Source organism: Camponotus floridanus, unplaced genomic scaffold, assembly GCF_003227725.1.
Source record: "Camponotus floridanus strain SB8 unplaced genomic scaffold, Cflo_v7.5 scaffold8, whole genome shotgun sequence".
Lineage (NCBI taxonomy): Eukaryota > Metazoa > Arthropoda > Insecta > Hymenoptera > Formicidae > Camponotus > Camponotus floridanus.
In genome coordinates, this window is record NW_020229849.1 from 1,930,675 (window position 1) to 1,958,455 (window position 27,781).

At 37.5% G+C, this 27,781-nt stretch overlaps 1 protein-coding gene across 1 annotated transcript in view; it reads right to left on the reverse strand.

The window, feature by feature from the left end:
• The window catches only part of LOC105258197, a 119,698-nt gene that overhangs the window by 13,597 nt on the left and 78,320 nt on the right, over positions 1–27,781 (reverse strand). The window contains exons 3-4 of the mRNA XM_025414308.1: positions 22,338–22,436; positions 8,264–8,366 (exon numbers count right to left, since the gene is read on the reverse strand). Of these exons, the coding sequence (XP_025270093.1) occupies positions 8,264–8,366; positions 22,338–22,436 (202 nt within the window). The remainder of the gene's footprint in view (positions 1–8,263; positions 8,367–22,337; positions 22,437–27,781) is intronic.

A 27,781-nucleotide genomic window follows, 5' to 3' on the forward strand; every position in this document is an offset into this window, starting at 1 on the left:
CGACCATCGACCCTGTATAATCTATTGTAGTTGTTCAGTACCTTTGCCTGCCTTCTGCGAGTTTTGTCGGCCGATTTTTTATTATCTGCCTCAAATCTTTGATAAGTAATGGTATGCGCCATAAGGTACCGCGTCACGTTTTGATGGAAGGAAGATTACGATTCATGACAGATGGCGGAAAATATAAAGTCGTCCACTTTAATGCAGATACTTTTGCACGATTTTTCAGACGTATATCGCGCAATTTTTTTTCTTCTCAGTATGCAATTTAAAATCTTCGCTCACTTGTATCAAGTTTTCAAAAGCATGATAAGATAATTAGAAAGTGACTTATCGTTCGCTAAGATTGCAGCGTCTAATTATTCCAAATCGCGTAATTTTTCATTTTTACGGCAAAAATTAAGATTTCAACTGCTTTGCAATTATTTCCAGGGGAAGCAGCAACCGGTATCGAAACGAGATAAAATCGCTCGGGAATTAAAATATTTCCGAGCGTTTTCGTTTTTTACGCGCTCGATCCAAAAATGAATTTAACTTTGCATTACATTCCGTCCGTGTGCAGTCGCGATTATCCAAAGCCTCGTGTCTATCTAATAGACTAAGGTTAACTTGGTAAACAGGATTAAGATTTCAAGCGGGCCTCGATATGATCTTTCCTTAAGAACTCAATTACATCGTACTCCCGGCTAAGGGCTAGACATAAAGACGGGAGAAAGCTCACGTGCAACGCGACACGGGCAACCCGATTACAGAATGTTATGATGTTAGATGGTGGATTAAACGTGCGCCCCGCGCTGCAATCAGCTGCATCAGAATTACAGAAGACCTACGGCCGATCCCGATAAAAGCATCGTCCTCTTTCACTGCATCACTCATTTGCATCTCTCCATTTGCATCGGGCGTCGTGAGGCTCGCGAGTAAACATCCACATCAAAGTCCCACGATCCCTTTCCCTAAATCCCATTGTACTCGGAATATCATTTTAAAGCAGTCAATTGTCGGCGAGGAAAATGTTTTTGTAAAGCAAGAAAAATTTGGATAATTTACTTTTTTTGAAGAATATTGACGAAATTATAAAGTAATGATAGGTAAATATAACATCTCATGATATCGCGTGTAATAAATGAATTTTCATGCAAATTTATATCGAGTCTCTCTTTTTTTAATAATAATATTAAAAGATGCCGGAGAAAGTTTCTTAAATTTTTCATTTAAATAAATGTGTTATCTAAACTAATTGCAAGTAACAAAATACACGAAGGAAAGAAAGAACGAGGAAATCTCATTGAAAAACGCGTTTTCGACATTACATCGCGTTACGTGTCACGGCCTCGAGCAGAGAGTGGAACGTGGGCGGATGCTGCCAGAGGAAAGCATCGAGAGCGAGAAGGAAGAAGGATCGGGCTGCGAATTTCGAACAATTATGCGCGCTCTTGGTATCCGCAATTACGCAGTAGCGTGCAGAAATCGTCAATTCCAGCAAGGCACAGTTCTTAAGCCGACTGCAAAGGGGGGATTCTAGAAAGGAACTCATTTGCTAGGCGCGAAAGAAAGATGTTTTGTTCGAGCGGAGTCATTCGTACGTCAGATAAGGCGCTATATCGAGCGTACTAAACTGCCATATTACACCGTAAGCACGACCAGCACTTTTCTCGATAATCAACTTACACATGTACAAACTTATAAAAATATCTTGTATTAATTAATCAATAAATATGATGATTATTCTATAACAAGAAAAAAAAATACAATTTTTATTCTAAATCGACTGTATCGCGAATGTATAAATATAATAGTTTAAGGATGTTTTGTATGTACAATCCCAGCAAAAAGTAGCTGAAAATCAATATTGACGAATATCCACTTTTGGTGTATTTTGAGTATAAGAAATTGTGTGGAATATTACAATTTGAGCTACAGTACAGAGATGTATTTTTTAATATTTATTGCGTTTTTATTGAAATATTCCGAATTTTGTTAATCGAAATGATTAACTTTTGGCAGAGAATTTCGCCTTGTGACAGATACATGGCTAACTTGATTGAATTATATTTAATATCTTTTTAACTAGTTAGTACTTGTATAATATTATTTGGTCAAATATTTCCTCTGTATCTAAACTTTTGCAAATTTTCAACAAATTCTGAATATTATTTCCAGTGTTTTTGTCATTTGAATTGACGTGGTTATACGTTTCTCATAAGAACACATGTTAATTCGGTGCAAATTAAAATCCTTATAACTTGTGAACGCTTTAGTGAATCGATTTAAATTGTACTGAAAATTCTAAACATATGTAAGGACATTCTGTACAATTTTCATTAAATTCTCAATATTTTAAAAATAGGTACAAAACATCCTTAATCGAAATGTTTAACTTTTGGCAGAGAATTTCGCCTTGTGACAGATACATGGCTAACTTGATTGAATTATATTTAATATCTTTTTAACTAGTTAGTACTTGTATAATATTATTTGACCAAATATTTCCTCTGTAAAAACTCTCTGCAACTTTTGCAAATTTTCAACAAATTCAGAATATTATTTCCATGTGTTTTTGTCATTTTAATCGACATGGTTATACGTTTCCCATAAGACACATGTCAATTCGGTGCAAATTAAAATTCTTATAACTTGTGAACGCTTTAGTGAATCGATTTAAAATTTGTACTAAAGATTCTAAACATATGTAAGAACATTTTGTACAATTTTCATTAAATTCTCAATATTTTAAAAATAGATACAAAACATCCTTAAATTGCACTTTTATTCCCGGTGTGATATCGATTCCACGATTAGATATTCGAAGTTTGCTTTTGAGTGAACAACTTGTTATTCTCTTTCATCTATGCATCGATATTGTCAAGAAACTTTCCTGGCCGTTTTGTTTGTTTAAAAGTTTAGAAAATACAAATTATACGTGCTATTTTTCACTTTTGCATCTCGTGTACTTTAAGCTATTTTTTAAAGAAATCCACATGAAAAATTTTACTTAAAGTTTATTATAATTAGAAAAATGTAAACACTGTATATTTGATTAAAGTATTGTGTTCCATTAAAAAAAGTATGTATTATTTCCAATTTTATAAAAACCAAGTCCACGAGCTACATATAATAAACACGTCACATTTCGAAAACGATATATTTTTCTGCCGGCGATTGCAAAGATATGCGAGATACATGTCGTCAAAACTAAAGATTCTAAACATATGTAAGGACATTCTGCACAATTTTCATTAAATTCTCAATATTTTGAAAATAGATACAAAACATCCTTAATCCAGCTTTCCTCTTCCCCGCCTCGTCTTTCTCTCTTTATTTCGTTCTTTCGTTGGGAGACATATAGCGCTTTAATATATATATAATAAACAAAAAAAACCTCGAGAGAACGATCCAGCTATCCAAGGGAAAGGACGAAGAGCGACGGACGAGCGACAAAGTAGCAAAGGCGACGGAATCGTCGAGAAAGAAGTCAAATCAGCCCCGAGAAAAAAGACCGACACGGCCGGTACGCCAAGGAAGATACCATCTACATTCTCTTCGGGAATTGACGATTCGAGAGACGCAAGTTGCAAAGACGGGAGAAAAAGTAAAGAGATGAGAGAGGGGTGGGGGGGGGAGGCGAGAGGAAGAGAGGAACGAGAGAAAGACGGATCGAGCGGGTAGCGCCTGTCGAGCGATCAAAGGGAGAGAGTAGGACGGTCGAAGCAGGCTGCTATTTATGCCGTTCGGAAATCGAAGGCGCGAACCGAAGCTGTTCCGGTGCGTTGTCGATCGAGCGTAGACGAGGAGCGTAGACGCTTTTCGAATCGAGAGGGGAGAACGAATCGAACGAACAGCCGCGACGACCGTCGGCTACGAGAGCGCCAAGTCAAGCGAAGGTAGACAAAGGATCGCCGAGTCGCACGGTTAGGTCGAGGGAGGGTGAAGACGGGAAGGTTGGCGGAGGAGAAGAAGAAGAAGAACCGAGAAGATACTATCGACGCCTCTCGGAAATCGACGTGCCGTGGAACGAAGGCGTGAAGAGGATGAGGACTAGGGATGAGCGGGCTGAAAGAGAAAGACAAATTGACGGAACTAACGGCCAGCTCGAACGGAATAGAGGAGAAAGAAGGATGAAGGAGGTTGCTATTTACGTTCTGCAGAAGTCGCCGACTAAGAGGGCTCGTTCTCTCGATGAAGGACAACGGAAAAGAGAGACAGAGACGAGATGAAAAGTTGAAGAGGAAAAGATACAAGTAACCGCGTATCATGGCAAGAGCGAAATCAATCGGAAGGAAAGTGCTATCGATGCTCTGCAGAAAACGATATAAAATTGACGTAAAACGCAGCGAGGCTCGAGTAATCTACAAATAGATCTCGGAGATGAGAGATTATGACAAAACTACGATGCATCTGGAAAGAAGAAAAGATAAAGAATCGTCGAATAATGCGATATTTCGAATGCTCCACAAAAATATCCTCGATGACGAGAAAAATTGCTCGAGTCGAGAAATTTGCGTGAGAAAAAAATGAATATTCAAGTTTTACGGTAGGATGAAAATTGCAATGCAAATCGGTATTGCAAAATTCAATATCTGCAATTGCGTAACCAAACCTCTTTAAGGAGATGGCAAACGCGAACGTTGACAAAAATCGAAGATGTAAAGATAGGTGAAGTTACGCACGAGAATTCGAGACTCGGGCGCTTGATTAAACGCGGGAACGGCGCGTGATAAACGAGCCAGCGGGGCGGCCGAGAGAGGAGGAGAGAGACGCATCGACGGTACCATACTTCGCAAAGAGCAACCGGGTCTGAGTGAAGACTGCTAGAGATGGAAGATAAAGAGAAAAGCATTTGTAGAGAAAGGGAGATGGGAGCAACGCTGCTATCTACGAGAGCGCATACGTATTCCATCGCGCGCCTTCGAGGCATAGATTGCAGCTTACGAGAAAGAGCGCGGAAAATGATGAAGAGGAGGAAAAAAGAGGGACGGGAGGTGCGAGAGAGAGAGAGAGAGAGCGAGAGGAAAATGCGAGAGAAGATGCGCGCGAGAACAAAGAAAAAGGGGAGAAAGAGACTAAATGCGGGACGATGGCGAAAAAAAAAAAAGAAAAGAAAAAAAGGAGATTCCAGTCCGATAGAACCCACTGCGGGACGAGCCCCTTCTCTCCTCTCATCCCGCTCTCCCGTTATGGCACACACGTTCCGCAATGAACCAGATTATTGGCTGAACCCTGACCGTGGAATTACGCATTCGATAAAAAATTTTCTCCCGCGAGGTTATCCGAGAAAATAAGAGAGAGAGAAAAGAGAGAGAGAGAGAGCGAGAGAGAAGGGAAAAAATGCGTACACGCCGGCGTGCCCTGCCGAGGACCTTCGCCTCCGTCCCCTCTCGCACCCTTTGTACGCTTCCCTCCCCTTCCCTTCCCCCCTTTTGCCCTCTTCGGTGCATGTGCCTCGCAAAGATTCCTCGTGGATGTACGTGAGCGTCCGTGGATGTGGGTGAGCGTCCTGAGAGCCGAGGTGAAATCCGTAGCCAGGGTTGCTGAGGTAGGGAGGATCCGGGTCACAGATCAGCGGGCCCCGCGTGAGCGCAGCGTCGGAGGGGCCCTGGGTCTCATCGAGAGCGCGTATCGCGAGCAAAACTCGCGCTCGGTCTACCCGATTATCCGCCCGCCTTCCTTCCTTAACTCTCCGCACGCGCGCTCTCCCTCTCTCTTTCGAGCCGTCGAGTCCCCTCATCCTCGTCTTTCGCGATCATCCTGGTCATTTCCTTCGCGTCGTGCTATTCTATGTGGCTATCGTGCGTGCCGGGTTTCCATCCTCTTTCCTTGCCTCGCTCACGCTTTCTACCACATTCCGCTTTGTCCTCTCTCCTTTAAGCCCGCTCCCTCCCCGTTCCATCTCTCTCTCTCTCTCTCTCTCTCTCGATCCCTTCTTTCCATTTCTCTCTCGTATCGCCGTTCGTTCTTCTCGCTAGTTTGTTCCTCGTTCCTTGTTCTCTCACCGGCGGAACGATACCACCCTGAGGCCGCTTTCGTTTCCTTCGTTCTTATTCGCCTTCTCCCCCTCCGGTTGGAAGATCCTTCGTCTCTCTGTCTCGGTTTCTTCGGAGGAAGAAGCGCACCGAACCGAGACGCACCGCGAGCTCACGCACTTCACCTCCTCCTCCTCCTTTTCCTCCTTTTACCTTCTTCTTCTGCTTCTCTTCCACGTGTCTTTTGCCTCTTCTCCTTCCTCCTCTTCCTGCTATCGTAACCTTGTTACGTTGAATCCTCCTCTTCGTATCCATCTATCCGTCCTGTCTTTGTAAATGGACGTGCCTCTTTGTCCGAACGACGTGATGATCCTTCATAATCTCATCGGTGTTATCGGAGGGATGACGACACCTCTGATTGCAGGCGAGAGGGGAAGGGGGAATTTTTATATGCGTTGAATTTCCGTTTGCATTCGAATGTCTCAGAAACTCTCATGGTATATACTTTTTTATATAATATGATTATCATATATATTAAATTATATCATTGCATCTCTCTCTCTCTCTCTCTCTCTCTCTCTCTCTCTCTCTCTTTCTTATTTTTCTCTCTCTCTTGCTCTTTAAAAAAGACTTATCATCATTGTCAACTCTATTTCAACCTTAATTTGCTGGACGATTTATAAAAAACTATTGCTCGATTAAAGATATAAATACTAAACGAAAATATAAATAAATAAATATAAATAAAATATAAATTAAATATAAAATATGAATACTTAAATATAAATATAAATAAAATATAAACACTTGAAAAATATAGATAAATAAAATATTATGTCGCGAATTAATTATCTCGAAATTTCGTAACTCCTTTGTATCGCCTTTGGGCGAATCCCCTGTAAACTGTATCGGATATACGTCATCGCGATGTCCGTTTTCCCACGGATGGAAGCGGCCTCGTAAGGCGAATCGGCATCGCCGACATTTTTCATCGCAACGTAGTATGCAAGGCGCGTTAATTGGATTGCTATATTAAAAGATTCGCGAATACACACACGCATATTAATTCCACGGCGAGCGCGAACGTACGTTCTCCGCCGACTCAACTCCGGTTGGAAATGCGAGCGGACCCCTGACCTTTCGCGAATATACCCGTTACGCCATGCGCCTCCGCTACGCATTGCGCTCTTTTTTATTGCCGATCGCCGAGCGGTAATAACGTAAATTCAGTGCCCCGCTGCCCGCTACGTAGGAGACGTAGCGAGAAGAATCCCTCTCCCTCCCCCCCCCCCCGCCCGCCTCTTGACCGGCGAGTCCGTTTAAAAGCCGCGCACGACTAGAACTCACGGCTCGGATTCCATCTGGATTCTGGCGTGTCGATAACGGGAAATCTTCCATGAGTTTACCCCAGGAATGCTCACGACATTATCTGTTTCAACGGACGGGATACCTTGCTAACTGCGCTTCATTTTAACGATACGCCGAATGCTCCCGAGATCAATGAAATTAATCATCATTTATGTAAAGGCGATTTTAGAATACTTTGCTTTATTTATTTATCTCTCCATTTTCCATAGAGAAAATATTACTAAATAAGGGAAATTATCTCAGTATTTCAAATCTATATGTATAGGAATATTTAATATATTGCATATGAAAAGATAATATTAAAAGTAATTTGATAATAATTGGCACACGTTGGATGAGGCCTTCTTATTGTTAGTATAAATTTATTATTATCGTTTTATCCCATTTCTTTCAAATTACTTTTATTAGTATCTTTTTAAAAGTAAATTTAAATTAAATATTAATCCTACGTAAAAATGTTTTTATACATTTCCCCCATTCAAAGAAATATCAACAACTCATGGTAGATTTAAGAAAAGAAAGATGTACATGCGTACTTTCTTTTTCGTAAAAAAAAGACGAATCACAAAGGAAACAAACGCAAAAAATGATAGTTCATAAGTTATCGAGAATTATTTGTCATCAACACGTTAAAACCTTGCGTATTTTTTTAAAAATTAATCAATTTTTTAAATACCTTGATTTGAATTTTAATTCAAGTTAAATTTAAATTCTAAAAAGTATATGAAAACATATTCCAATAATTTTCACAATTGTTACACTCAACATATATATTTATGATATTTTATTGTAGTATGCAAAAAAAGCATTTCCTTTACTATTTTCTTCCATAAACATTATGGAACGTCTGGCAAACATAATTGTAACTAAATAATTCGCGATAACATAGTTGCGATGCCAATCATATAATAAGTAAAATAAACTTATTGACTCACCATTAGCCGCGATGCGTGACCACTGCCTCCTTTCCGTTTCTCATCATTCGCTCCTTTTGCGTCTCCTTTTAGTCCTCTTGTTCCTTTGGATGCCGCTTGAATACTGAAAGACACATTGTAATTGCCACTATTAATAAACGCACTGTTTGCACTTATTCAATTTGACACTCCCGACATTCAACCGCACTCAAAATTCACTTTCGGATAAAAAGACGCGAGAAATACGCAGCGAGTATAATTCGTCCTCGCAGCCCGCTTAGCGTGAAGGATCTGACATGTTTACGAAAAATTTAGACAGGTTGGGTAGGAGTGGGGAGAAGATACACGTCATCGAACTGAGCATAACAAAACCTTTGGAATGTAAACAAAGATAAAAAAATTAGACTCGAGTGGCAATTTTAAGATTTCGATTTAATTTATGGCGAGATTATAAGGAGAAAAAAATCACTTTGATGAAAAAGAATGAGAATTTAAACAGATATATGACAAATTTTCGAGTACTAAATGTTATTATAGACGTCTTTCGAGCATCGTAATGGCGCGAAATTGTTAGTAAAATGACAATTATTTATTTAAATGCTTACAAGTAGCTTATTAAAAAACCATTAAAATTAACCATTTAATTGATATGTTAAAACTATTTTAAATTGTTACTTGATTCGCACATAAAAAAAAATGATTTCAAGGATTCGAATGCGTTACATTATATCTCTTCGCTTTTATAAATTTTTTTAGAAAAGTTTACTATTTTTTAAAAAGTGTAATGTTAAAATAAAAAAATAATTATCTCTTTTCAGATTATAATGAAACACATACAATAATATAGATAAAATTCTAATAATAATCGTTTCACACATATTAGCAGTATTCTGTATAAATTGTTTTTATTCATATAATTTGGAAAATAAATTTAATTATTATATCACATAATGCAACTAATCGTAAGGGAAAAATTTCTCTCTCTTTCTCTCTCCCTTTTTTCTCTCTCTTTTCTAATTTTACAAATACATCTCGACATGCTCTATCGACGGTGAAGATTGTGAACTTACATCAGTCTAATTACAAACAAACGATGAGAAACTAATCGAATAGCATCGACAATGATTGGGAACTATCCTCATTGTCAGAGATGCAAAGATAAATATTTAAATACCGTATAGTTGCACACGGATTAAAGCAGCTTCCGCAACACGCAACTCGGAGCCGCATTCTTCGTACTTTTGCTCGCTCGTCTCGCGATTGGTTGAACGCCGGAACTCTTTGATGCGCTATCTTCGCATCTGCAACGTAAAAGGGATAGGGGAACTATTCACTGTATATCGATGCGATAAGAGCGCCTCGAGTTATTTGATAATGTCGAATGAACATATGATTATATCTACTTATAAATATCTTACATCTACCTTTAACTTTTACAACGTTGTAAAAATACTCGTTTAGATACATGTTGCTTTTATTTGTATGGTGTAATAATTGTAGATGAGATTTATTTATATATATATCATCAGTGATAAATAATGTTTTCCTTTAATTGCTATTTTATCTCGATAGAATGATAAGGGAAGAGAGAGAAAAAAGGGAAAGGGAGGTAAAATTCTGTGAGAAAATTCATTTTTTAGACATTCTCTTTATTTTTCTACTAAAAATGTTGCTCATCGAGACACATAAAGCCATTCTCTTATCATACATTGATATTAAAATAATTAATTTTTTTCAGCTAGAATGTTTTTCCACAACTTCAACAGTGATACGTATTTAATTACGGATAATATTTACGGATAATTAATTACCAGACTATGAATAGTAGTTTTTTCAACATGTGCCTAGTATATTATCCACATATATGAAAGAGAAATTTCTTTTACGTTATCAAAAAGTTCAATACTTCTAGAGTAAATGCGTCGCTTCTGTTCATGAGAAGGAGAAGCAAGCTACTATGAAAAATCCGAAAAATCGCAGGAAACATGCACCGTCAATCACGATCCTGGAGCTTTTTCTCCGACATATTTTTACAACGACAAAGCAATATTTTCATTACGAGTTTCTAACGAATAATTAGAGGCGCGCTATTACAAGCATCAACGTATACATAAGCTCTTGCTGGCTTTGCTACAATAATATATCGAAATATCAATAAACTTCTTTTCGCTTCGATAATCAATACTTTAAATAGTCTCCGTTTGATACTTTTTAATATGTCAATAATTTCTCAAGTATTAATCAGACATTCTCGTTACAAAGAGCAAAATATCATTATAATATTTTCTGTAGCACATTCTATTTCCATAAATGCTCTTTGAAATTTTTAACATTTTATTAATAATTTTATTAATAAATTTTATTAATAATTTTGAATTTTTGCAACCAAGCTATTATTCGAAAAAGAGATCTCGTTAAAAATTTGTTTTCTAAATTTATCGGTAAGAAATTTCATTCCAATTGCATAAGCATTAATGTCGATACCTTGTCTTACGTCCCAATATCGATGTCAATGTTTCACCCGATATAGCAGCTTTGCGTGTACATTGACACCAAGTATATCGCAGAAACGTTCGGAACGTCCGTATATTCGTCGCACGCGGGGCATTATAGTCGGATCGAGACACGAAGAAGTCGATAGTTATAGGCACACGAGATCATCGAGCGCGGGGGAATCTCGACACGCCCGGAGTTCACGCTCCAGCCGACGGGGTCATTGAGCAGCCTACTCGACAACAAATCATTGCTAATGATCTACCCGTACCTTTGCAGTTACCGTGCCTTATACCGACCTAAGGCATCCTCCGCTAGACTATAACTGCCCTCCTCTCTGCCATCCCACTGTGCTTGTCATGGGACAAAGCATGACATGTCCGCGGAACGTACAAGAAAATGAACCGATATAATATTATGAGAAAATAAGAATACGTCATACTTAACAGAGTAATGAAGGTTCGACAATTTGAAAAAATATAAGATCGTGTAATTTTGTAAACAAGCGATTCAACTACTTTTTATACGAACCACGTAAATCGATTATTCTTTGTCTATAAAATTATCACTTCAAGCTCGAAGATGCAGGGACATGGTCAGCTAAACTTGTATGTCTAAACTTTGTACTTGTATTTAATGTAGAAAATAAATCTTGTTTTTGAACTCAACAAAAGATTTATAATAAAAAAATTATGAATTTTTTTAATAAATTCTTTCTGTCCTGCATATTATTCTTCTCGAGATAATAGGTTCTACTTGCGATGTAATAGCAAAGTTTGCAAGACACCGACAAACATGTCAACGTCATCGAATCTATCACTCGCTCGTGAGTTGTCGCTTAATTAAATACAGAAGAATAAACAGTCCGCAGGCTAAAGCGCGGAGGCGAAAACGAGACAACAATTATGAGCGGGTGACCTCGGCCGTGGAGAAGGCAGCCAACGAGAATTACAAACTACCTACCTACCAACATCTCGCGCAAGAATGAAGGCGGAAACGACGTGGACGACACGATGAAGACGACGACGACGACGACGACGGATCGTCTCAGTGCGCAAATACGGACGTCCGTACGCGGGCGTCCCTGGGGGTCAACCCGGGTCAAAGACAACTTCGCGGCAATATATATATATATATATATATATATATATATATATATATATATATATATCGGTGCCCCGCGCTTCGGTTCCACCGGGAGACCGTCGTGTTCTTAGGGAAACAGATCACGGGCGTCGATCAGCGTCGAGGGAACGATGCCTGTCTTAGATGTGAGAAGAAGAGATCTTCGTTCGTTTTCTGCGAACGATATAAAATATATTTTACCTCCAGGGCCCAAGTACTCGGAAATATCCAAGATGTAAATGTATTTTTTTAATTATTTAAATATATAGATAATTGGACATTTTATGGTCGTATAATGATCTTGAAATATAAAGTACTTTTATAGCATATCATTAAGTATGAAAATTTCGAATAGTTTACTCTAAACTAAGACGTGACGCGAGACGTAAAATAGACGTGCGTCAAGATTTTTCTCTTTGTTCCGCTGAATTTTATAATCGTACACTGAGAAAAATCGTTTGATTGGACCAACAAGACGTATATGATTGAAGGCATTTTGATTAAAGCAAACAAGAATTTCTAGTTATCACGATAAGACACGATTTTTTATAACTAGAACGTTTAATAGATTTTACTATAAGGATTTACTATTAGTATTTTCTGGTTGGATCTATAAAATTTCTTGTTACATTAATTTCTTTGCTTGCCACTCTTAACTTGTATTCAATATTTACCATGAAATGTATATAAAGAAATAGTATTAACGTTAAATCCAAAGTATATTTTTTTTCTCTTACAAGCAGTAGTGCCAGAAAGAGGATGCTGGCTCTCTGATTGTGTGTCTTTGAGCTGCACTCTCTTCTTGCATCACTGTTTATCAGTTTAATTTCTAACAAACTGAATTTAAAATAATTTATTCAATAATCTGGATTGAATTTATACAATAATCTTGTTGGAATTTAAAATATTAAACGGACTTTTGAGATTAGATGGAAAAAATTTTAGACGACTTGGTGCTGGCTTCAGTATTATTAACCAGAAAATTTAGTAAATTTAACAGGAAGAAATTAATCAGATTCATCTGGTAATTCCTGCAAGAATTCTAGTTCGTCTTTTTTTGCAACAGACATACTGGTTGAATCTACCAGAATTCTAATTAATGCAACCAGATTTTTTTTCAGTGCACTGTTTATCAGTTTAATTTCTAACAAACTGAATTTAAAATAATTTATTCAATAATCTGGATAGAATTTATCCAATAATCTTGTTGGAATTTAAAATATTAAACAGACTTTTGAGATTAGATGAAAAAAATTTTAGACGACTTGGTGTTGGCGAGTTTAATAGTATTAACCAGAAAATTTAGTAAATTTAACAGGAAGAAATTAATCAGATTCATCTGGTAATTCCTACGAGAATTCTAGTTCGTCTTTTTTTGCAACAGACATACTGGTTGAATCTACCAGAATTCTAATTAATGCAACTAGATTTTTTTTCAGTGCACTGTTTATCAGTTTAATGTCTAAGAAACTGAATTTAAAATAATTTACTCAATAATCTGCATAGAATTTATCCAATAATCTTGTTAGAATTTAAAATATTAAACAGACTTTTGAGATTAGATGGAAAAAATTTTAGACGACTTGGTGCTGGCGAGTTTAATAGTATTAACCAGAAAATTTGGTAAATTTAACAGGAAGAAATTAATCAGATTCATCTGGTAATTCCTACAAGAATTCTAGTTCGTCTTTTTTGCAACAGACATACTGGTTGAATCTACCAGAATTCTAATTAATGCAACTAGATTTTTTTTCAGTGCACTGTTTATCAGTTTAATTTCTAACAAACTGAATTTAAAATAATTTATTCAATAATCTGGATAGAATTTATCCAATAATCTTGTTGGAATTTAAAATATTAAACAGACTTTTGAGATTAGATGAAAAAAATTTTAGACGACTTGGTGTTGGCGAGTTTAATAGTATTAACCAGAAAATTTGGTAAATTTAACAGGAAGAAATTAATCAGATTCATCTGGTAATTCCTACAAGAATTCTAGTTCGTCTTTTTTGCAACAGACATACTGGTTGAATCTACCAGAATTCTAATTAATGCAACTAGATTTTTTTTCAGTGCACTGTTTATCAGTTTAATGTCTAAGAAACTGAATTTAAAATAATTTACTCAATAATCTGCATAGAATTTATCCAATAATCTTGTTAGAATTTAAAATATTAAACAGACTTTTGAGATTAGATGGAAAAAATTTTAGACGACTTGGTGCTGGCGAGTTTAATAGTATTAACCAGAAAATTTGGTAAATTTAACAGGAAGAAATTAATCAGATTCATCTGGTAATTCCTACAAGAATTCTAGTTCGTCTTTTTTGCAACAGACATACTGGTTGAATCTACCAGAATTCTAATTAATGCAACTAGATTTTTTTTCAGTGCACTGTTTATCAGTTTAATGTCTAAGAAACTGAATTTAAAATAATTTACTCAATAATCTGCATAGAATTTATCCAATAATCTTGTTAGAATTTAAAATATTAAACAGACTTTTGAGATTAGATGAAAAAAATTTTAGACGACTTGGTGCTGGCGAGTTTAATAGTATTAACCAGAAAATTTGGTAAATTTAACAGGAAGAAATTAATCAGATTCATCTGGTAATTTCTACAAGAATTCCAGTTCGTCCATTTTCCAACAGACATACTGGTTGAATCTACCAGAATTCTAATAAATGCAACCAGATTTTTTCTCAGTGTATAATCTTGAAATATAAAGTACTTTTATAACATATCATTAAGTATGAAGATTTGGAATATTTTACTCTAAAATAAATAGACCTGCGTCAAGATTTTTCTCTTTGTTCTGCTGAATTTTATAGTCGTAGGATTTTATTCGCCTGTCATTTTAATTTCACGTAATATCCCGAATCTGGAAACGAGGATTCGTCACTTTGCATACAATTTATCGCAAAGAGACGCATTGAGAGGCCCGTAGAACGTAGCTTTATAAACTACCGCTTACAGCGGATTGTTAATCGAACATTTCGCATCGCGCTCGTCGATCCGGGATATCGGCAGCGGTCGGCCGAGGTTACGGCGGGTCACGACGACGTTCGTTGAAGCGATTCCACCTACGCGCCGTTCGCTCTCTCGGCTCGTTCTCGCCGAGAGAGCGAACGGAATCGAAAAATGTCCGCGGGCACCGTTAGTCGTGCGCGAGAAGCGTGCCCGCGGTCACGCGTGCGTACGCGCTTACGTGTAAAGCACGTATGTGGGTGCAACGATGTGGCGGCCCGAGCGAGTAATGTCCTTTGTGTTGCGTTGCAATAACGTTCTCTCCGCTGTACGTTCTGTTCTGGATGCGAGCGAGAGAGAGAGGGAGAGAGACCGGCGTTAATAACGATCGCCGGGATCGATATATCGCTGATATCGCGCAACGATCGAGCCCGTTTTTGTCGCCGAGCAAAGTGACAGTCGCAACAGGCAGTTGATTTATAAATTGATATAAATGAATCGAATGAAATGTAGGAGTACGTAATGTTGCACACTGAAGTACGAGAAATATATACGCTCTAAATCGGCTGACAAAAAATATTCGACGATATCCGTTAGGAAAGAGAACGCGGCACAGGATGTATTTACACGCGCTATATAATATATTAATATCCGAAGGAGAATAAAGCGATTCGCGATAAGCGGATTTACGCGTCGCAGCTCGCGTTGCCAGCTTCGCGCGGAATTATTTCCCTATCCAGGCGCACGCACGTGCGTTCGCGCTCCGAGAGAGAGTCGGAACTCTCGGGGTGAAGGGCTTAGAGAAGGAGAACGGAGCGGAGAGAACGAGAGAGAGGGAGGAGGGTGCAGCGGGGGGACGCAGTGGGCGGTTCGGCGTGCGTGCGTGATCGTGATCAGGATCGTGAGGTAAGATAGCGAGGTCGCCATCGTAAGGCTCTCGTGTACTATACGGGGTGATCCAAATCTCACGGTCGGAATCGTTCGGCGAAATCCCGTGCGGGAGAACGTGCCGCCGTATTTTTTTCCGAGCGGCGCGCTTACTTTACCGTAGCGCGCAGCGTGCCGCGGAATTATCGATCTTCGACGCGACCGCGCGTCGATCCCGTGCCCTCTCGCGCTCTCGTCGAGAGGATAAATTCAAAATGCCACGGGCACCAACGGTATAACTGCCAATTGGTTATCATCCAATATTCTCCTAACGATAATGCGATTTCAGGCATCCGGCCTGACCGGTGATAACTTTTCATCATCGAGTTTCGAGGACGCAAACGTGTAACGGCTATGAAAATATTTGAAAGCCCGGCCTCGAAAAATAATTTCGAGGAAAATTTTTGTTTTTTAATAGATTCAAATTACGCCAGCTACGCTCTCTCTCTTGATATTGCTTGATAAAAAGAGTCACTGACACACATAAAAACAACTGATCTCGATCGTAATGATAACAAAATAATTACGTGTAAATATGTAAAAAGATTATTGTTGCTTGAATATTCTTGGCAATTGAACAAAAGTTTACGTGTAATGTTTTAAATTTATTTCGCACTGAGAAAAATCATTTGATTGTACCAATAAGACATATATGATTGAAGGCATTTTGATTAAATCAAACAAGAATTTCTAGTTATCATGATAACACTCGATTTTTTATAACTAGAACGTTTAATAGATTTTACTATAAGGATTTGGTTGGATCTATAAACTTTCTTGTTGCATTAATTTCTTTGCTTGCCACTCTAAACTTAACTCGTATTCAATATTTCCCATGAAATGTATATAAAGAACTAGTATTAACGTTAAATCCAAAGTATATTTTTTTTCTCTTACGAGCAGTAGTGCCAGAAAGAAGACGCTAGCTCTCTGATTGTGTGTGTTTGAGTTGCATCCTCTTCTTGCATCACTGTTTATCAGTTTAATTTCCAACAAACTGAATTTAAAATAATTTATTCAATAATCTGGATTGAACTTATCCGATAATCTTGTTGGAATTCAAAATATTAAACAGACTTTTGAAATTAGATGGACAAAATTTTAGACGACTTGGTGCTGGTGAGTTTAATATTATTAATCGGAAAATTTGGTAAATTTAACAGGAAGAAATGAATCAGATTCATCTGGTAATTCCTACAAGAATTCTAGTTCGTCTTTTTTTGCAACAGACATACTGGTTGAATCTACCAGAATTCTAATTAATGCAACCAGATTTTTTCTCAGTGCATTGTTTATCAGTTTAATTTCTAACAAAGTGAATTTAAAATAATTTATTCAATAATCTGGATTGAACTTATCCGATAATCTTGTTGGAATTCAAAATATTAAACAGACTTTTGAGATTAGATGGACAAAATTTTAGACGACTTGGTGCTGGTGAGTTTAATATTATTAATCGGAAAATTTGGTAAATTTAACAGGAAGAAATGAATCAGATTCATCTGGTAATTCCTACAAGAATTCTAGTTCGTCTTTTTTTGCAACAGACATACTGGTTGAATCTACCAGAATTCTAATTAATGCAACCAGATTTTTTCTCAGTGCATTGTTTATCAGTTTAATTTCTAACAAAGTGAATTTAAAATAATTTATTCAATAATCTGGATTGAACTTATCCGATAATCTTGTTGGAATTCAAAATATTAAACAGACTTTTGAGATTAGATGGACAAAATTTTAGACGACTTGGTGCTGGTGAGTTTAATATTATTAATCGGAAAATTTGGTAAATTTAACAGGAAGAAATGAATCAGATTCATCTGGTAATTCCTACAAGAATTCTAGTTCGTCTTTTTTTGCAACAGACATACTGGTTGAATCTACCAGAATTCTAATTAATGCAACCAGATTTTTTCTCAGTGCATTGTTTATCAGTTTAATTTCTAACAAAGTGAATTTAAAATAATTTATTCAATAATCTGGATTGAACTTATCCGATAATCTTGTTGGAATTCAAAATATTAAACAGACTTTTGAGATTAGATGGACAAAATTTTAGACGACTTGGTGCTGGTGAGTTTAATATTATTAATCGGAAAATTTGGTAAATTTAACAGGAAGAAATGAATCAGATTCATCTGGTAATTCCTACAAGAATTCTAGTTCGTCTTTTTTTGCAACAGACATACTGGTTGAATCTACCAGAATTCTAATTAATGCAACCAGATTTTTTCTCAGTGCATTGTTTATCAGTTTAATTTCTAACAAAGTGAATTTAAAATAATTTATTCAATAATCTGGATTGAACTTATCCGATAATCTTGTTGGAATTCAAAATATTAAACAGACTTTTGAGATTAGATGGACAAAATTTTAGACGACTTGGTGCTGGTGAGTTTAATATTATTAATCGGAAAATTTGGTAAATTTAACAGGAAGAAATGAATCAGATTCATCTGGTAATTCCTACAAGAATTCTAGTTCGTCTTTTTTTGCAACAGACATACTGGTTGAATCTACCAGAATTCTAATTAATGCAACCAGATTTTTTCTCAGTGCATTGTTTATCAGTTTAATTTCTAACAAAGTGAATTTAAAATAATTTATTCAATAATCTGGATTGAACTTATCCGATAATCTTGTTGGAATTCAAAATATTAAACAGACTTTTGAGATTAGATGGACAAAATTTTAGACGACTTGGTGCTGGCGAGTTTAATAGTATTAACCAGAAAATTTGGTAAATTTAACAGGAAGAAATTAATCAGATTCATCTGGTAATTTCTACAAGAATTCCAGTTCGTCTTTTTTGCAACAGACATACTGGTTGAATCTACCAGAATTCTAATTAATGCAACTAGATTTTTTTTCAGTGCACTGTTTATCAGTTTAATGTCTAAGAAACTGAATTTAAAATAATTTACTCAATAATCTGCATAGAATTTATCCAATAATCTTGTTAGAATTTAAAATATTAAACAGACTTTTGAGATTAGATGGACAAAATTTTAGACGACTTGGTGTTGGCGAGTTTAATATTATTAATCGGAAAATTTGGTAAATTTAACAGGAAGAAATGAATCAGATTCATCTGGTAATTCCTACAAGAATTCTAGTTCGTCTTTTTTTGCAACAGACATACTGGTTGAATCTACCAGAATTCTAATTAATGCAACCAGATTTTTTCTCAGTGCATTGTTTATCAGTTTAATTTCTAACAAAGTGAATTTAAAATAATTTATTCAATAATCTGGATTGAACTTATCCGATAATCTTGTTGGAATTCAAAATATTAAACAGACTTTTGAGATTAGATGGACAAAATTTTAGACGACTTGGTGCTGGTGAGTTTAATATTATTAATCGGAAAATTTGGTAAATTTAACAGGAAGAAATGAATCAGATTCATCTGGTAATTCCTACAAGAATTCTAGTTCGTCTTTTTTTGCAACAGACATACTGGTTGAATCTACCAGAATTCTAATTAATGCAACCAGATTTTTTCTCAGTGCATTGTTTATCAGTTTAATTTCTAACAAAGTGAATTTAAAATAATTTATTCAATAATCTGGATTGAATTTATCCGATAATCTTGTTGGAATTCAAAATATTAAACAGATTTTTGAGATTAGATGGACAAAATTTTAGACGACTTGGTGCTGGTGAGTTTAATATTATTAATCGGAAAATTTGGTAAATTTAACAGGAAGAAATGAATCAGATTCATCTGGCAATGCCTACCAGAATTCTAATTCGTCCATTTTCCAACAGACATACTGATTGAATCTACCAGAATTCTAATTAATGCAACCAAATTTTTTCTCAGTGCATTTCATATCGTTTTAAATTAATTTGTCCGCTTTTTTAATAATTGTTGAGAAATTATTAAGACCTATCTTTCTCCGAGATGATGCGCAGGATTTGCAACGAGACTTTATAGCATTGTTTACGCTCGCGTATTACGACTCGATATAAATTATCATGTAATCGACCAGTGACAGATATTGGACTAGAAAGAGGAGCAAGACGGAGATAAAAATTGAAAAGAGGAACAAGAGGTCAGTAAGGCGATATTCGATAGTATCCCTTCTCGAATCCTGTCAGTCAGTCTCCGCGGCGTTTAATATCGTCGGCGTCTGCTTTTACGCGGCCATTCGGCGCCGATTTATAACTCCGTCACGATACAACCGCGGAGAGTAGAGAATTGGACGTCGCGTTAACGGATTCCGGTTATCCTTGGTGCCGCGAGTCGCCACTGAAATGTCTTCGGGGATCATTTCACGGGGAGTAAAGATCGCGGGTGAGGTGAGGTCGGATCGAGAGCGGTAAGCAACGAACGGAGAGTAAAGGTGGGAGGAGGATGAGATTAAGAGAGAAGAAGAAAGGAAGGAGGAGGAAGCGGGGAAGGGAAAAGGAAGAAAAGGGGGAGGAAGAGCAAGAGGTGGAGCCGCGCGGGGTAAAGAGGTAGACGGGAAAGAAGAAGCGGCGGCAGAAGAGACGAAGGTATTGTTAGGAGGGCGGACGAAGGGCGGGTGGGTTCTGTCACGTTTCGCATTGCACGCACCAGAACTTTGTGCGGAGGTTGAGCCGGGCAAGACAGAAAGAGAGAAAGAGAGACAGAGTGAGAGAGAGAGAGAGAAGCGGATCCTCTTCTGCGGGAGAGTTGCCTTCTGCGAGAGAGGAGCTGATCACAAGCGCGATCTCGCCGTCCCTGGACGCCGCGGAGGATCACGACTTTCGACGTGATCCGTCGTGACGACTATATACCCCACCCGCGTTCGCGTTCGTGCCGATATTATTATTATATCCTTCGCGAGCCACGTACAGAACGAACATTCCTGCCGCGTGTATCTGATATTGCTTGTCCTTTTTACCGCGGTTCCGTGCGCCTCCCGACAATTCGTCGTTTCGAATTTAATCGCTAAAAATAGACGGTCGGGTCAGTTTTGACGCATCCGGCACATTCCAGTAGTATTTTCGAGAAGCCTCACACGAACGCGAGTTTTGAACAAGATATTTAATAGCAATAGTAATTTGTCTTCATTTTGTTATAATAAAAGCCTTTACTTTGCGTTGCTTTCCAGTTTATAAACAGATTATTCTCGGGTCATTTCAGAAGCTTAATCTAACAGTTAGTATATTGCCACGTAATAATTTAGTTATAAATCTTTATTAAACATAAAATTATATTTTATTCTGCTAAAAAAATAGCGAGAAAAAAATATATATTTCGTTTAATAGTATCAGTTTTAGGAGAGAATTATCGAAATGGAAATAATCAAGTAGATGTGTTAAACATCTATGCAAAAAAGCATAGCTAGAATTTCTACGTGTTATTCCTATATCTTCGTTTATTATTTATAAAATTGAACGTCATTTTTTTCCTTAGTTTAGAACAAAAATGTTACGACATGTAAATAGCTGAGAGAAAAAAATCACGACATACTTAATCGATTAAATGCTATTTCAAATTTGTCTTCATTTACAGAAAAATGTGACGTGTCTAGTGACGTGACAGTTTTCACTCTCGCGAAACCAATCTCGGTCAGCGGATTTTTAATAGCAAACATTAGAAAATGAGACGTAAAAGGCGGAATGTAAAAAAAAAATGTAGTATCTCGAAATGTAATTTTTGAAAAACGTCAAAGCTTTGCACGCCGTGCAAGCCGGATAGCCTGAAGTTTTAACAAGCTTGGTTCATAGAACCCTCGTATTTCTACTGCTGAAACGAAGTGGGGTGGAAAGCGGATTCGTGATCTCGGTAATAATTCATGCCCGCCGCTCGATTTCCAGAAAAATGAAAAAAGATCTCGCCGTCCCTTCATCGCTCGCGATTACTAAAGGTGGGTTGGTGACCCCGCGGTTAAAATGTCTCCGATTTAGAGACAGAATCTCGCATATTTGATTCGTTATTAATTTAGCGTCGATTGTGCACTTAACCAAAATCTCATTACGCGTTTACCTTTCGGTCAGTTTTTCCACGTTCAATTTCGTAACCGACGAAATTTTCGAAAAAGGAAACCTCGCATTTTTCAAATCGTCCATTTCCAATTGTGAGATTTAATTCTTGCAAGCATCCTGGCGTTTTCAATTAAAAAAAAAGCTATACTCAGATTGACGAGACAAACAAAGAAATTACCAGATCCATGCGACACACCTCGTACCTGCTGGATGTAACAAAGTAGAAGCTGGGGTGAGATAAAGGGGTGGAGTTTACGCCATAATTCACGCTGCTCTCTGTTATTCGGTCGCGATCGCAAAGTTGTTATTAAGAGGACACCAATAACGTTACCGATACAGCTTTATTACGGAGCTCGCTTAATGGGCTCCGCCAAGTTGAGCTATCGATTTATAGCCCTGATTTATAGGGATTCAGTCATTTGCAAGCGCTCTCGCACCGGGGCTCCTCGGGCCGTCAATGCGCGCGCGTGCGCGCGAAACGCCAAGAATTATTCGCGATACTCTCCAAGGCGTGCAAGGGTTAATCAAGCTCAACCGTTATGAGCCTTCGAGATCGATCGTGGCGGATGAAGACGTGACGCCAAACGATCGACTCGCGTTCGACAATACGAGCGTACTCGCCTGCGTCTCGCCATTACGCGGGTATAGATGCGATGCGTGACTTGTAACGGCGAATAGTAACATTGCTTCCTCATAGCTCCGTGAAATCTCCTACCGGTTCTGTAAGCAAATTTACAAACATGTGTCAGATTGTGTGTGAAATTATGTGATAACATGTGTAATATCTCTGCTATGATTTCGCGTGAAAAAGTTTCGGATAATTTTTCTCTACAAAATATCCCCTCACTCGATGTAAAAAAAAAATGTGTGTTTCAAGCTCGTAATCGGAATAAAACGATTCTCTCGCGGAGTAATAATACAATTCCGTGACGAGTTCTCTCGCGAATTGGCGATCGCGTAGAATGACCTATAGGCGGTTCGCAACGTTTTTGCGCGCGCGGGAGGCAACGACCTTCCGCTAGACGAGATCCCCCGACGGCTACGCCATTTCTCGGCGGATCGTGAGTCAGCTCTAGTACGGTTCGCGGCTCGATTGCGGCCCGCGCGCAGATCTTCGCTCGATTTTAAATTAGCCGACTTTTAATACGCGTGCTATTGCATGTTCCGCGGATAAGCTTCGTGCACGCCTGCCTTTCCCCCGGCCTCGGCGCGCAAAGCGCGCCGATTCATTTACCCCCTTTCTCGCCGCCACGTACTATTATATATGTGTGTACGTATACGTGTGTACGTGTGCACGCTCGCGATACACGACAGCGTGTATAGCGCTGCACCGTAACTCGCGCTCGTCTCTTTACACGGCGATATTTAAACGACTATTTATCGATCGACCGATAATATCGATGCAGCGATACTGTAAATCCTCGGTCGCCAGCGATCGACCAATATCGAATGCATTATGTCTTAGAGCATGAAGGAGCTCCCATTAATCTCAAGAATTGTCCAATCTCCTAATAATACACGATCCATCGCGTTCAATTTATTTAGTCGCTTTTAATCGGTCAAAGCGTGAGAATCTCTAGCCTACACTGAGAAAACAATCTGGTTGCATTAATTAGAATTCTGGTGGATTCCGGTATGTCTGTTGGAAAATGCACGAACCAGAATTCTTGTAGGAATTGCCAGATGAATCTGATTAATCTCTTCCTGTTAAATTTATCAAATTTTCTGGTTAATCATACCAAACTCGCCAGCACCAAGTCGTCTAAAATTTTGTCCATCTAATCTCAAAAGTCTGTTTAATATTTTGAATTTCAGCAAGATTATTGGATAAATTCAATCCAGATTATTGAATAAATTATTGTAAATTTAGTTTGTTAGAAATTAAATTGATCAACAGTGCACTGAGAAAAAATCTAGTTGCATTAATTAGAATTCTGGTAGATTCCGGCATGTCTGTTGGAAAATGGACGAACTAGAATTCTTGTAGGAATTACCAGATGAATCTGATTAATCTCTTCCTGTTAAATTTTCTGGTTAATCATACTAAATTCGCTAGCACCAAGTCGTCTAAAATTTTGTCCATCTAATCTCAAAAGTCTGTTTAATATTTTGAATTTCAGCAAGATTATTGGATAAATTCAATCCAGATTATTGAATAAATTATTGTAAATTTAGTTTGTTAGAAATTAAATTAATCAACAGTGCACTGAGAAAAAATCTAGTTGCATTAATTAGAATTCTGGTAGATTCCGGCATGTCTGTTGGAAAATGGACGAACTAGAATTCTTGTAGGAATTACCAGATGAATCTGATTAATCTCTTCCTGTTAAATTTTCTGGTTAATCATACTAAATTCGCTAGCACCAAGTCGTCTAAAATTTTGTCCATCTAATCTCAAAAGTCTGTTTAATATTTTGAATTTCAGCAAGATTATTGGATAAATTCAATCCAGATTATTGAATAAATTATTGTAAATTTAGTTTGTTAGAAATTAAATTAATCAACAGTGCACTGAGAAAAAATCTAGTTGCATTAATTAGAATTCTGGTAGATTCCGGCATGTCGTTGGAAAATGGACGAACCAGAATTCTTGTAAGAATTACCAGATGAATCTGATTAATCTCTTCCTGTTAAATTTAAAAAAAAATCAAATTTCCTGGTTAATCATACTAAATTCGCTAGCCAAATCGTCAAAAATTTTGTCCATCTAATCTCAAAAGTCTGTTTAATATTTTGAATTTCAGCAAGATTATTGGATAAGTTCAATCCAGATTATTGAATAAATTATTTTAAATTCAATTTGTTGAAAATTAAATCGATAAACAATGATGCAAGAAGAGGATGCAGCTCAAACACACACAATCAGAGAGCTAGCGTCCTCTTTCTGACACTACTGCTCGTAAGAGACAAAAAATACTTTGGAATGTTAATAACTAGTTCTTTATATACATTTCATGGCAAATAATGAATACGAGTTAAGTTAAGAATGGCAAGCAAAGAAATTAATGTAATAAGAAATTTTATAGATGCAACTAGAAAATATTAATCCTTATAGTAAAATCTATGAAACGTTCTAGTTATAAAAAATCGAGTCTTATCACGATAACTAGAAATTCTTGTTTGATTGAACCAAAATGCCTTCAATCATACGTCTTGTTGATACAATCAAACGATTTTTCTCAGTGTACAGTTGGATATCATTAGTTGTTAGCATTTTCAATGTAAATAGCGAGATTCCCCTGAAATTATCTGGAAAGAGAGAGCGATGTTTGCATCATTTCCAATTACCGTATTATATTTTATCAAATCTATCGACCGACTTTCGAATTAAATTCGTCAACGCGTAGTCTCTGTTTTGGCTGCCGGCTCATTACGCGACTGATAAAAAGGAAAAGGTCTACCTTACTATCCGCAGTAGTCGGATATTTGCGCGGCAAACGCGAGCACGCGATTACGATGTCGACGACGACGACGACGATGGAATCGGCGGCGGCGACGACGGGGCGGGGGATCTTTCTCGCGATCGCTCCGAGGCATTCGCAAACCGTCGCGGTGCGCTCGCACTTGGCGAAATAATAGCTCGCGGCCAGACTCGCTCTCGTGCCTGTATTTGATTGTGGCAAACTTGTGGCCGCAAAGCACCCGGAGCGACGAGGAGCCGCGACGAGCCGCACGAGCCGCTTGCGTTGTGCGCGCAAAAGTTGGCCGCCGATAATAATCTCCGACTGCTCCTTTCCTCTCGCACGGTTCTTTCTACTTCGCGCCTTGGACTTGGCGCGGGAGATGCGATTCGCGTGTGAATTATGTGGCGAGGCGTGTGGAATTAAAAATGCACGCACTAGTTCGCCTCAATTAATCAAAGTAATTTACGCGCGCAAGAGCCTGGAAGCAATTAGGATGATATCGTGTCGTGAGCATCGCGCTTTTTCTGATTCTCCAACGGCAACGCATAACGCTCTGGAATTTTTCCGGTTAACGTGGTATGTATCGCGCTACCCGACATAAATCATCACTTGCAAATTTAGCTCTCCGACCATTATGTCGGAAAATTCGTATAACGGGATATTTAAATCTCTATGATTCGTGTCAAATAATTTTATATACATGTACATACGTAAGTGACATAAGTGATATGTATGTACAGATAAGGAAGACTTGAAATGTGACCAAAAATGCATTTATATATTATATATACATTTTATATTTAAAAATATGTACACATTTTTTTGGTCATATTTCGAGTCTCGCAATCTCTGCAACAGCCACCGATCGAAAGAATTAATCATTAATCACTATCGAATTGAGATACTTTATCCGTACTAAGTAACAATCTCTTGGTGAAAGCAATTAAATTGTACCGATGCATATATTAGCCGCGCATCAAGCTGCATCATGCATCGATATTCGCTGATGCTTCGAGCAGTACCCCGATAAATGTTGCAGATTTATGCGGCGATTTATGCGGCGCGATTAGAAAGTCAATTCAAGATCGGCGAAAAATTAATGTACGTAATGTATAATTAACGGATACATGTAACGTAAATTCTTTATTAGAATTATGAGTTATTAAAGCGAAAGCAACGTTGCTTTTAGGATATCTCTTATTTACTTGCAAAATTTATTTAAATCTATTCCTTTGAATAAAGATCATTCGGGCAAAATCATTTTTGCAAAATACACAAAATGAAGAATTTCAAATAATACATTTTCAGATTTAAAAATATGTAGCTATAGTATTTATAAATTTCTTAAGCAGAGAGAGAGAGAGAGAGAAAGAAGAGAGCGAGATTAATTTGAAGATAAAATTATAAAATATATAAAAATAAAGGTGCAAAAAAATAAAAAAAAAATAAAATTGAAAAGAAATCGATAAAATTAAGAGGTGTTTGTTTTTATACCTTTGTTGAAATTCTTGTACGACTAAATTTTGCAAATGTTGAGTTTTGTATACCAACGGTTTTTAATTATGACGAATAGAAAAAAAACTTATCGATATATCATTCGGGCAAAATTATTTTTGCAAAATACACAAAATGAAGAATTTCAAATAATACATTTTCAGATTTAAAAATATGTAGCTATAGTATTTATAAATTTCTTAAGCAGAGAGAGAGAGAGAGAGAGAAGAGAGCGAGATTAATTTGAAGATAAAATTATAAAATATATAAAAATAAAGGTGCAAAAAAATAAAAAAAAATAAAATTGAAAAGAAATCGATAAAATTAAGAAGTGTTTGTTTTTATACCTTTGTTGAAATTCTTGTATGACTAAATTTTGCAAATGTTGAGTTTTGCATACCAGCGGTTTTTAATTATGACGAATAGGAAAACAAAAAAAAACTTGTCGATATATCTCTCGGAGCTCGGATTTACGCATCCCCGAAGCGATAGGTAACGCACGATCCTTCGCAGCGTGTACTACCGTCGACCTATGACACGCACGCTATAAACAATCCTCGAAAGCAGTAAATGGATATGCGCTGTCACGCGGCGCCGAGTTGAAAACTGACCCTGCCCGATTGTCGCCCTCGCGAAACGCTTATTGGATGCGCGTCATGCTTCTGTGCCAACAGGACGCACAGAGTCGTCGGTAAATATTTTCCGCTTCATCGAAGTAGATTTTCCACAACGATGGCCAGTAAGTTGATCCCACTGACGTTTGTTCGTGTTACATCACATTTGCATTATGTATGACGAAGAAATGGCTAAATCGGAGAGAAAAACGAGAACGCGGGGTGTCGCATGCGATAATCGAATGAGATATGTCACGAATCGTTGAAATTTCGCAAATCTGGCATGTTGGAATTAAAGGTGACATTTTAACGACGTCCAAGTTGCTTGCAACGCTACCGTCTTAAGTAGCGTAATTCCGCATTTATCTAGATTTTATTACGGAAATTCTCCCGTACTCTCTCTCCGAGTTCCTCCGTGAAGCGAAAATCATATCTGCCTTGACTTAATAGTTTTAAAAGATAGTCGGCATGCAACTTTAAGAAGACTTCCCTCAATTTAATCCTCGCCCGTCGAGTTTGTAGACGTCTCCTTACGCTTTCGAGAAGAGCAGTC